The 12018-nt window shown below is 44.5% G+C and overlaps 1 protein-coding gene across 4 annotated transcripts in view; it reads left to right on the plus strand.

Annotated features, from left to right (window-relative positions):
• Window positions 1-1662: 1662 nt before the first annotated feature.
• ebf2 (EBF transcription factor 2) overlaps window positions 1663-12018 on the plus strand; it is a 24290-nt gene continuing 13934 nt past the window's right edge. For 2 of the 4 annotated variants that reach the window (XM_079370159.1, XM_079370161.1), the window contains exons 1-6: window positions 1663-2197; window positions 4232-4388; window positions 6049-6112; window positions 9127-9182; window positions 9285-9358; window positions 10639-10707. In XM_079370159.1, coding sequence (XP_079226285.1) covers window positions 2064-2197; window positions 4232-4388; window positions 6049-6112; window positions 9127-9182; window positions 9285-9358; window positions 10639-10707 — 554 coding nt within the window. In that variant the 5' untranslated portion in view covers window positions 1663-2063. The remainder of the gene's footprint in view (window positions 2198-4231; window positions 4389-6048; window positions 6113-9126; window positions 9183-9284; window positions 9359-10638; window positions 10708-12018) is intronic. The other 2 variants (XM_079370160.1, XM_079370162.1) reach the window with 1 other exon arrangement.

The raw sequence follows: 12018 nt of genomic DNA on the forward strand, positions 1-12018 counted from the left end.
AGGAGTGGAAATTAAGATTATGGCTGCAAAAAAAAAAGCCTCCAATCTCCTCAGTAACAGTTTAATTTATAGATCGTAAAAAACAAAACTCAGCGATATTTTGACTCTGGACATTTCAATGAACATTGTTGACAAAAAGGTAGAACATGTCTGTAGTCTCTTTTTATAGGTATAGGTAACACTTTGGCGTCAGGTTGCAGCGTGAGTCCAAATAATTTATGATAAACCTACAATAAGTTAATAAAACAAACAATGTGGAAAGAAAGACATGATTTCTCTGCTCTGGTCTAAAGTTGTAGAAAAAGACAGACGAGTTATAAAACAATAATTCAAATTTAGACTAAATCATGATAAGTGGATTTCCGGTTAAAGGTGAATTAATAAAAAAAATCATCTTCAGATACATTCTGACGTAATAATGTAAGACTATCACTTCATGTATAAATGGGGAGTCTGCAGGTTTTTAATGCAGCTCTCGTCATTTGTCATGTTTGATTTCGTCTCAGTGAATGGTGTTAAAAAGAAAGTTTGTGTTGATTCTGTTTTACTAAACACTCAAAAAAACAGATTTCATGTGCATGACTGTTTCACTGAACACACAGGCTGGCAAAGAGAAAGTAAACCCGTCTGAATCTTTAAGAAGAAACTTTCACAGACTGAAACAGAAATGAACACACTTTTATTTCGAAGCATTTTTTGTGAAACTTGCTCAAAAAAAGCGTTTTTTTTTTTTTTGTTTTTTTTTTTTTGCAACTGACTATTTGATCGGGCAGTCTTGTGGTATATTGATTAAGAACTCATTTGGAGCTCTGTCAGGCTGCCCTCCGAACGCCAATCAGAGCGCAGCCTCGTCCTCCATCACTGAGGAGATTGATGGACCAACCAGACGGCCATTGTTCCGTGTGACAGTGATGCGATGCCTCCTCAGCGCGTTCAAAGCAGCAGACGGTCGAGCTGCTGAATGCGCGCCTGTCGAGAGCGCACTTGTGTGAGGTTTTGACTCGAATGAATAGACCTAAACAGGATTTGCTGTTACAGACCCATTCAGGGTTAGAATTAGACCAGTGAGTACAGGATAATTTACACCCGCAGTGGCTTCTGTGAACCCGTCAGAAATGAACAAAATGCAGTGAATGAACATTTTGTGATGCTGATTATAATGTTTGTTTACACGTGCGCCATTTTTAAAACGTTAACTTTTAAATTAGATAATTGAACACTGCCCCTTTATCCTCCTCTCCATTATAAAGCAGACACCCACACGCGCGCGCACACAAAGACTACCCTTCATTTTGGTTGCAGTTCACATTTCCCCCATGTACAGATTTAACCGATTCGTTTAGTGTGTGGTCTAATTGTTGTGTTTTGCCTTCAAAAGCACCCAGCTCGGACTTAATGTGTAAAGTTTGCAGCCACCGTCACTGGTTGGATGCTGAATCTGGCAGAAGTCCAAACAACGGATGCACTTTACACCAATGAGAGCATCCATTTCAACAATCGGTCCCCCATATGGCACCGAGGCCCCTCCTCCACGCGCTATCCCGGCAGAGGGTCTCATTCATGCTTCAGCACAGCGGCACACTGCGAGCTCACCGGCCCTCGGATCAACTGTTTGGATCCGACCCGGCCTCCCGATAAAGGAACACTTTCCCCTCAACACGTTCACATCTTTTAAGATTTTCTTCTGAGGCGGATTCTCGCTGAAGTGTGCGCAGAGTTGAGCACCTCACCTCCTCAGCAGGTGATCCTTTTGCGCTCGAGCTGACGCTTGGAGATCTGCGCGTGGACAATGCTTGCAATTAGTGTTGGAGTACATCTGATAGGATTTCTTCAGCTTTGAGAGAAAGCACGAGTGGATTTTAACGGAGAATTCCTCGGAAGCGTCCACACGGCCGTCGGGGTTTTTTCTTCCTTCCAATCTGTGAAAGCTGCGGAGGAGCGCAGCGCTCCAGGGTGGACCTTCTGTTGTTTGCAAAAGTGCTCAAGCTCTTAACTCAGTTTCCCCCCCCCCCCCACACCTAAAGTTCAGAAAAGTGCACAGACACAAGCCGGACGGGGCTTAAATGTTCGGGATCCAGGAGCATCTGATCAGAGAAGTGAGCGGATTAAAGGAGAGAAGTCTTGGAGAGGAGATGGATCCAATCCGGTCCTGGGTGCGTAATGTCGGCGTCGTGGATGCGAACGTCGCGGCGCAAAGGTACAGTCCAACCCATCTGATCTACACTGTCCTTGCATCCTCACCTGTTTGATACATGTGTCAGGTCTGTTAGCGAGGACACGGACTTCACCATCATGAGCAGAGAGCAGTGAATATTAATATGAGAGCGAACCTGCATGCTGTCAGAAAGGACTCACTAACTACTTGTTGCAAAAGGTCGACTTTCAAACATTGCCCTAAAATTCTCCTCAAATTCTCCTCAGATTTTACCCAAGAACAACTCGTGTCCTTGGATTCTTCTTAAAGTGCTAAAAGAAAAGTTATTTTGTCACATGCACGAAAGAGAGAGAGAGGAAATTGGGCCTTTACGTCAAAACCAAAAAATACGACTTCAACACAAATTGTCCACGTGCAGAATCTGATCAGAGAAATATTGAATTTATCTATCGAGGGAATATCAACTTAGATATTGAATAAACGGATATTTTTTGACGGATAATATGTTTTTTTTTTTCTAATGATGAAACGTGATCAGAGCTCCAGAGCAGCTCGTGCACTGATGTCTGATTTGTTTTAAATTATTTGTATAAAACAAATTTATCCTCACCAACAAAAGCTTAAAATTTACAATTTTTATCAACAACGTCTTTAATTATGATTGAATTAATTTTCTTTTTTTTCCCTTCTTTTTATCTTCGCCTCTCTCTGATTTCCGTGAAGGTTCCAGATGTTTCATAATTCGCTTCACGTTTTTTTTTTCCACGTCTTTATCGCTGATTAAGTCTTTGTGTCCAAAGTCAAGAAAAAGTCACAAAGAGTGAAGAAGAGTCAGCAGTGTTCAGTGTGATATCCAACATTTATTAATAAGCAAACATTGTGAATAATTAGAACAGTGAGGCTGCGTGTTTCTGTATATACATCAGAACTTTATTTATAACTTCTCGATTTTCCTATTTTGAAGATCATCGTAGGGAAACTTTCCCTTCAGAAAAAAAATACTCACTGACTGAACTAAAAAAAAAAAAATTCCTATTTCTCTCCGTGTGACTTTTATGAAAAAAAGTGCAAAAATACCAAATTTAAAACAAAATTCAGGAGAAAACGAAAATGACAAATCTTTTAATTCGAGTGTAAAATCAATCCACTGGAGTGTCTCATAAGAGACATCAGATCATTCCCTCATGTAGAATAAGTGACATGTGATTTATTTTAAACCAATATGCAGCCAGACCTCCTTTTACTTCTCTTCACTTTGAGACACTAAAAGTTATTTTCTCCGTGTTTTTTTTTCCTCTCTCCCTCCTGTTTGAAAAGTTCTGAGTAATTTTATGGGAAATGTTGGTTTTTGTTTCAGAAAGGTAAAATGGACTTTAAGTTTTGGAAAACCAAACCATTCCTGTTTGAACACTGTGTGGTTTTATTCTTCATGACATTCATGTAAATACCTGAAGAGTCTGCAGATCCTCCTCCTGCATCTTCATTTGTTCTTCTTATTTTACGTCACTTCTGTCCCTCAATACATTTACAAATATGGATTTTATTTTCAGATTTTCATTTTAATCTTGTCTTTTAGTTCCCTGACAGGAGGATGACCTCTGATTTAGAGTCTTTAGCATCTCTACTCTTCTTCTGTGTTTATTGTTTAAGCACCAAAATACTCTAAATTAATGAGCTACATGAAGATAAAACTTGACATGTGATCCTTAAATAATCTGAACCTTTCCTGGTCACTGACTTCAGTTTGGATAACTCATAGTCTGAATTATAAGATTAAAAAAAAAAAAAATTGTACTCACTTGGAAATTAAATTCCTTTTATGACTTATTAATGTGTAAAATAATTTCAACAAACACACCAAGAATTTGTAGATGGAAATTAATTGAGTTTTCATGATTTACTGCGAGCCTGCCAAAGTTTCTACTTTTAAGTTTATTGATTTGATTCATATGTGGAGCAGCCATCAAATTAAAATCATTTAATAAGAAAACATCATTTTAAGCTGCATGGATTCAGGATGTGATGTGTTTAATAACCTGACAGGAAGTGACTGTTTGTTCCTGTTTGCGTCCTCAGCGGAGTCGCTCTGTCCAGAGCTCACTTTGAGAAGCAGCCGCCTTCAAACCTTCGCAAGTCCAACTTCTTCCACTTCGTGCTGGCTCTCTACGACCGCCACGGGCAGCCTGTGGAGGTGGAGAGGACGTCGTTCGTCGACTTCGTGGAGCACGACAAGGTGTGGTGACTGTGACTGAACCCCCCCCCCCCCCCCCCGTCTCTGCGTCCATCACACATTTAAAGGACATCACATAGAGATCATGTTTGTATGTATCAGGGAGGTTTGCATCCAGGTGCTCGGCGGTGATTTGTCCCCCCCGTAAAGCTGAGCACATCGAACAGCTGACGGCTCCGTGTTTACACAGCTCTCCCTCCGCCAGCCGAAGACGATGATGCAGGATGAAAAAGAATATCTAATGACTAATTAGCAGCTTGCCTCATTAGGAGGACATCACTACTTTTTGAAAAATGCAAATGATGCCTGCTCCTGTTAAGTTATACAGTGAACTAATCATCAAAGTCTCTTTTCCTTCATGCACCCCCCCCCCCCCCTTCACCCCCCCCTCCCATATACACACTTTAAAAAACTGCTGTCAAGGAGGGATGGGGGTGGGGGGGGGGGGGGGGGGGGGGGGGTGGGGGGGGGGGGTGGATTCCTCAGGTTGAACTAGACCAAAATAAGGAAGGCAGACTGGAGAGGGGCGACTGGAGGCCTGCTGGTGTTGATGGATGTTTTTGCCATGTGGTGAGGGGAGCGTGGATCTCCTAAACCGGCAGCAGAGGACAGCGTCCTGTCAGCAGTTCAAACATAGTTAAACTTCAGGTTTCATGGACAGGGAGAGTGGGGAGGAAGGGGGGTGGGGGGGGGGGGGGGGGGGGGGGGGGGGAGATGGTGCTAATGCCAGGGCTGAAAGTTGTCAGAAAGCTGCCACACAGGCCGGCGTGGAGCAACACAACGGCGGTGGAGGAGTTCATTTTCTGCATGGTTACCCTGGCATCTGTTTCTGCTCTGTAATTAAGCCGAGGTAGAAGCGACGGCATGGAGAATAAATGTTCCTCTGTGTATATTTACTAAACTTATGGAGCCAGGCAGCCATCAATCTCCACTCTCAATCTCACTTTCAGATATTAACTTCTGAGCTTCCCAACTCATCTCCCTGCATCTTAATTCCCCGCCCCCCCCCCCCCCCCTTCCTCCATTTCTTCTTCTTCTTCTTCCTCCCTCTGCTCAACTGTCTCCTCTTCCCCGACCTCCTCGCTCTCTCCTCCTCCTCCTCGCTTGCTCTCGTCTCGGCTATGCCAGCCTCCTGGGTTATTGGACCAGAGAGCATTCCTTTGAGACCACTTAGAAAGACCAGTGGAGGTAAAGAAAGAGAAGGAACAAGAGAAGAGAAGAAGTGAGGGGCTGGAGGAGAGAGCCTGTTGGCGGGGGGGGGAAGCGGAAAGGAAGTTTTTCTGTCAAGGTCGAGTGCGGCTCAGTCTCACATACACTACTTTCCACTTTGCACACACACACACACACACACATGCACATTTATCCATGCCTTTACTACCTCTTTGCAAGGGAGCGTTTGATCTTACGGTTTTAGGAGTTTGTATCAGACATGATAGGTCAAAGACGATCCCGCTCAAGGTTAAGTGCTCGGCTCAAAGGTCCCACATGAGCTTTTTTTTGTTTGGAGCCTCCAACGCTCTGATCTCCAACGCTGCTGCACGCTGAGACGAGCGAGCGAGCTGCAGGATTAGAGGAGGAACTCGCTGATGCTCTCTGCCGCACTTATCTGTGCCCCAAATGTGCTTAACTGCATGTCCCTGTGTGTCTGTCCTCTCTTTCGAAGGAGCAGACGGGAGAAAAGACCAACAACGGCACGCACTACAAGCTGCAGCTCCTCTACAGCAACGGTGAGTGGAGTCAGACGGCAGCTCCAGTCTTCGCCCTCTGCGGCGTCTCGTCTGATCATTTAGACAGCGTCTGAGGTCTGAGCGCTACGAGAGTTGAAAAAGGTCACCTGCGACATGACACGCACCTTTTTCGCTTAAGTAATCTTCCTCCTACATCCCTCGCTCCCCCGCCTCACCTCTGAGCTCATAAATTTTCCCCTCCTGCATGTCGTCTAATCACTGGAGATGAACTGAGGCTGCGAAAGTAATTGCAGTTTTCATCGTTACCCTGATGAGAGCGCTCGCAATAAAACGCATCTCAACAGACTGAATTTACGGCAATGAATCAGCACATTTCTTTCACCAAAACAAGCGGTTTCTTTTTCACTCTTGACCTGTCAGTGTGCAGGTCTGCTGTCTGATTAATTGGCGCCAATTTAGTCACAAAGAAAAGGATTTCTTTGGATTCAGGAGAAACATGTTGCAAACACAGATAAAACATGAAGCTAATTTAGACTCTTTGATGTTTGTTGACCCTCCATCGTTATCGTTGTATGAAATGATGTTATTTCACGTATTTTCTCACATTGTGCAGACCTGGATTTCTCAATTCATATTCTGCACCCATGTATGAGGAAATGTGGTACATACCCCCCCCCCCCCCAACTCCTCACCCCCCATGGTGCTCCTGCATCAGATCAGGGGATACAGAGAAATTCGGTTCCCATGAGTCACTGCTGCCCCTACTCTGCCATCGCAGTGGCACCCATGGGAAAGAAGATAAAAGACATGTTCCAGAGCATCCCCCTAATACAGCCTCCACACACACACACACACACACACACAGGCGTACATACAAGTGCACCACAAGCACTTCCTCTACATCCCCTCCTCTCAACCCCTTCCCCCCCCCCGAGCGATATCAAAGGCTTCTCAATCGAGACTTTGATGAGAGGAACACGTTTTAAAAAAAAAGCAATACTCTCTAAAGTCTCCATGAAAAAAAAAAAAAAAAAAATCCTCGGGTGATACGCTCCTCTCTCAAGAAGCGATTCATTACATGTCGTTTTCCTACCTCGCGTGATTCAAAGGGGGACGTTTTGAAGCATTAAGGTATTGGGGGAAAAAAAAAAAAAATCTCCCTCTGATCACAAGAAAGTGAAAAATTATATTTAAAACTTATTGTGTTCTTCTTCTACCTGTTGGTGGATAACCCCAGTCGAAGTCGAGTACATTTGGGATGAAATCAAAAGTAAACACACACATTCCCCACACAAAAAAAAAAAAAAAAAAGATCCTCTTGACAAATCGTGAGAATGCAGCTGTGAATTCTGGCTTTAAAGCAGAACATGACTAATAATCATCAAACATCAAATCGTTCCCCCAATCCCCTCAGAAACCATCAGACACAAACATGAAGGACGTGCCAGTCTTCAGTCCTCCATGTTGGCTGGACGGAGTTCAACGGTCCTTCTGAGAGCTGGAGACAAGCTTGAGAACAACATCAGCATCCCCGTCATAAATCTGTTTTATTTTGAAATATCTCCAGGACCGAGCTCTTTTTATTGACTGGGTCGAGTGTATTAATGCAGCTCTAATCGCTTCTTTTATGGCCATGTGATATTTTTGGCATTAGGGCGGACAGGATCTGCATAAATCTCTGCAGGATGTCACGTGATGCGAAGGTTTAGAAACAATGAAAATGGCGCCAAAAAGCTTCGTTTCTTTTTCCTGTCTCTTCAGATGAGATCAGAGGAAACGTAATTGATCCCAAACGGGGTCGACAGTTTCAGTGTTGACCAGCAGAAAAGTCGAAGAAAGCAACAAAAGAGCGCAAACAGCGAACAAACAATCAACCCGTTAAAGAGTTGTTGCACATGTCATGTTTAAGGCGGGCGAGCTTTCTGGGGCCAAGCCGCAGGGGGGGCGCCATGAAGGTCATCAAAATCAACGTCCATCCTAAATGGATTTTATTTTTTTTTGATCTCATATTTGATGAGTTTTATATTCCGTGTGTCGTCGTCCTCTTGCAGGAGCTCAGTCCTTAGAGAACTTGGGTTCCTGTGCGGCCAAAATTTGGAAGTTAGTGTGGTAGCTGGAGAGGTGCCAGTTCACTTCCTGAGCACTGCCCAGGTGCCCTTAAGCAAGACATCAACCCCACGCCCCCCCAACCCTCTCTGTCAGTGCATGTCCACAGGATCCTGTTTGTGCATGTGTGTGTTTCAGTGTGTGTAGCATGTTCAACAGCAAAGTGTCAAACTGATACTTCCCCCTCATGGGATTAATAAAGCCGTGTCGTCTTCTTCTTCTTTTTCTTCTTCTTCTTCTTCTTCTTCTTCTTCGTCTTTTTCATCTTCTTCTTCGTCTTTTTCTTCTTCTTCGTCTTTTTCTTCTTCGTCTTCTTCTTTTTCTTCTTCGTCTTTTTCTTCTTCGTCTTCTTTTTCTTCTTCTTCATCTTCTTCTTCTTCGTCTTCTTCTTCTGAAATGAAAGTTTTTTAGTGTGCTGTCCTGAAACACGTCTGATACCGTTTTGAGTTGAGGATTTAGCACCCATATGAAGTCACTGATGATGAGCGTGTTTCTTTATTTTATTTAATATTCCATGATCAATTACATGATCGCCAAATTTGATCTCAATTCAGCACAATAATTAAAGCAGCGAAAATATACATTTGATTGAAGTGTCTCGAAGTTTAAATCAGTTTGAGACTTCGTATTTTGTAATGTTACAACATGTACAGGACCACTGAACCCTTCTCAATCAATCAATCAATCAATCAATCAATCAATCAATGCTAAATGGTGCTAAATAAAGAAACGAGAAGTGAAAGAGGGAGCCCGACTAGTTCAAAATTATTCTGTGAGCTCGAAGAGCTGATGGCAGCCAGGAGGAGGCGGCTAACGTTATCAAGGATGCTAATGCTAATTAGCATGTTGCATGCTCTGATATTGTGACCAGGGATCTTTCACTGGACCGTTTAGAGTCCGTTTCTGAGCATTGGAGTGAGTTTTGAGTTTTCCTTTTTTTTTTACAGGGGTTCGCACAGAGCAGGATCTTTATGCACGACTTATCGACTCCGTCACCAAACAGGTTGGTGAAACGTTTTCTCTCCCTCAACGATCAAAGTCAGACTCCAACTGATTTGAACATGAAAGTGAATCTGCTCCATTCTTCTTCGTTTCCTCCTCTCAGCCGATCGCTTATGAGGGACAAAACAAGAATCCAGAAATGTGCAGAGTCCTGCTCACGCACGAGGTTATGTGCAGGTGAGTCTTACACACACACACACACACACACACACACACGCTCATTCAAACCTTCACCCTGAGGGATGAAATCCAAACATCCGTCACTCTCGCTCGCTCGGCTTTGTCTCAATCAGCCAGAAATGTGGTTTAAGTACAACGCTCGGGGGCTCTACTTCCAAAGAAAAGAAAGAAGAAGAAGAAGAAGAAGAAAAAGTCGACTGTGGTCACAGAGTATAAGTCGAGCCTGTCTGTCATCATCCTTGTAACCGTGGTAACCCCTGCTGCTTTCTGCTGTAACGCAGCATGTCCTCAGCCAGCTCCTGTTTCCTCCTGGAGCGTCTCTGCAGTCCAAGACGCACTTCAGGGAAACAATCCAGCCCCCCCCCCCCCAACTCTTCTGTTTGGCTTAATCATCATGTTTGAAGCCTGTCAACAAGTGATGACGAGAGTGCGGTTCATAGTGTGGTGTTGTCGTAACAGGGGAGTGAGTTTGCTGAATGAAGAGGAGAGTTCTGGTTGGAGAAACTGACTTGGAAGCGGGGCAGTGACCCAGGTTTTGGAGGGCAGGACTTGGGAGGGGGGGGGGGGGCTGGGACCCGAGGAGAGGGGCTCCAAACAGAGTCGGAGTTTTGCCATTGTGTAGCCAGCAGATGCCCGAATGTGACTCACAGCTGGCTAATAACAGAGCCGGGGAGGCAGAGGGCAAGCGTCACAGCTGGGGAGTGAGGCCGTCTGACAGGGGGGCGGAGGGGGGCAGGGCAGGGCCAAGCTGGGACACGAGAGGGGTGAGGCGAGGTGTAGGGGTGGCAGATGGCGAGGGGTGGGGGCACTTTTGTTATGCAGTGAAGGGGACTTTGGGAGGGAGTGGGGGTGGCCAGCAGGCTCCTCGGACAGGACTGCTGACGAATGGTAGGATGTTGTGGGACGGTGTGTGTGTGTGTGTGTGTGTGTGTGTGTGCGTGGGGGTTGAGTTTGATTTCGAAATCAATGTGACAGATTGCCTGGCTGGCTTTTCACTTGTGAATGGTCTCTCACTGTTTGTAGGGTGTGTTGTTGTACCTTTTCTTCCTCTTTTATTCTTTTGTGTCTTGCTCCCCTCCCCTCTCATGCCTCCTTTTGTGTGCTGCTGGATCTCCGCCGACCGTGTAGCGGAGCAGTCTGGGCCTGTGGATGTAGACCGGCCAGACGAGAGATGGCTCCTCCTATTTGATTAGTTTTTTTTTATTTTTTTTATTATTATTCCTCCACTGACTTTTTCTTCTTCTTCTTTTTTGTCTCTTTTCTCTCCTCCCACCCAGCCGCTGTTGTGAGAAGAAAAGTTGCGGCAACCGAAACGAGACGCCGTCTGACCCCGTCATCATTGACAGGTAAGGACGTCCAACACCGAATCACACAGCGTCCGCCGCTTTCAAACAAGCACAACCCCATTCAAGCAGGTTTTCAGATGCACCCGACACAGTAACAAAGAGAGAGTGTGGCTTCACTTCTTCTTCTTCTCTGATCTCACCAATCAGCTGTTGCATTCAAGGAAGAGAAGTAGTTGAGACGTCATCACTGTTGCACTTAAGTCTGAGAGACAAGACAGTCCCAAAAGACGAAACCATAGACGCTGTAAAAGACGTGGTAACAGTGACGTTGCCCACTGGAGATGTTCTGAAGGACGATGGTCGCCATGTTGGAAAAGCGAACTCCGACGGACTTTGAGAAGAGTTAAGGCGGGATAAATAAAGATGTCGGTGGCTGACACAGTAGCTTGTCATCTTGCTAGCATGTGTTAGCCACGCCCCTTGACATGCCTAATGATGTGCAACTCTTAGTGTCAATACAATAATAAAAAGATGAGTGTAAGTGTTTCAAGTGGACAGTCAAGGAACTGCAGTTTTTTTTAAACTTCAACTTTTGCTTTTTGGGACATTCTTGTTTTCGTTAGCTACGACATAGCTAACGAAAGACACAACATGGATTTGGGGTACACAAAATAACCGCAAGGCTATTCGATGCCCCTGCATTGGCGTCTACTTTTACAACCCCCCCCCCCAAAAAACAAACAAACAAACAAACAAACAAACACCTGCAACCATTTGCTTTCCGCCAATCGAAGCAAATCATTAAATTTGTCTTCAGCAAACTTCCCCTAACTGGAATGTCATGAGAATCAGTTTTTTTCTTCCCAATTTTTTTTTTTTCACAATCTCAGATGTATTGGGTAAATTTTGGGTAAAACTTTACAGATGCATCAATGAAACAGAAAGATATGTGAAGTACTCAGCAGCAGCAGCCGGAGCTGAAAAATGAAGCCGATGCAGAAGTGCAAAAAGCTGCAGTTCCTCAAGCGTCCACTTGAGCTCCAGTTTTAAACCAGCCTCCGCTATAACTCATGTTCTGTTTTTAAAAGTTGGATGGAGATAGCCTTTCCAATATGGTGCCCACCATGCCCACGTGTGTAATATTCCTACAGAGTGTGTGGCGTGTCTGTGTACGTGTCGACCCTCCACATGTGTCTCCTTCTTCTTTTCCTCTTATTGTGTTGATCCTTTTTCTCGCCTGCTGGGATCTGTTTCACTTTGGTCACTCATTACATCGCACCTGAAACCTTCCCCGAGCGTAGACTTGTCTTTTATCAGAAGCATGTGGATCTTTTATCCCAGCAGACTGGCCCACATATGTAGTAAATGTTC

The sequence above is a fragment of the Symphodus melops genome, assembly GCF_947650265.1.
Source record: "Symphodus melops genome assembly, chromosome: 1".
Taxonomy (NCBI): Eukaryota; Metazoa; Chordata; class Actinopteri; order Labriformes; family Labridae; genus Symphodus; species Symphodus melops.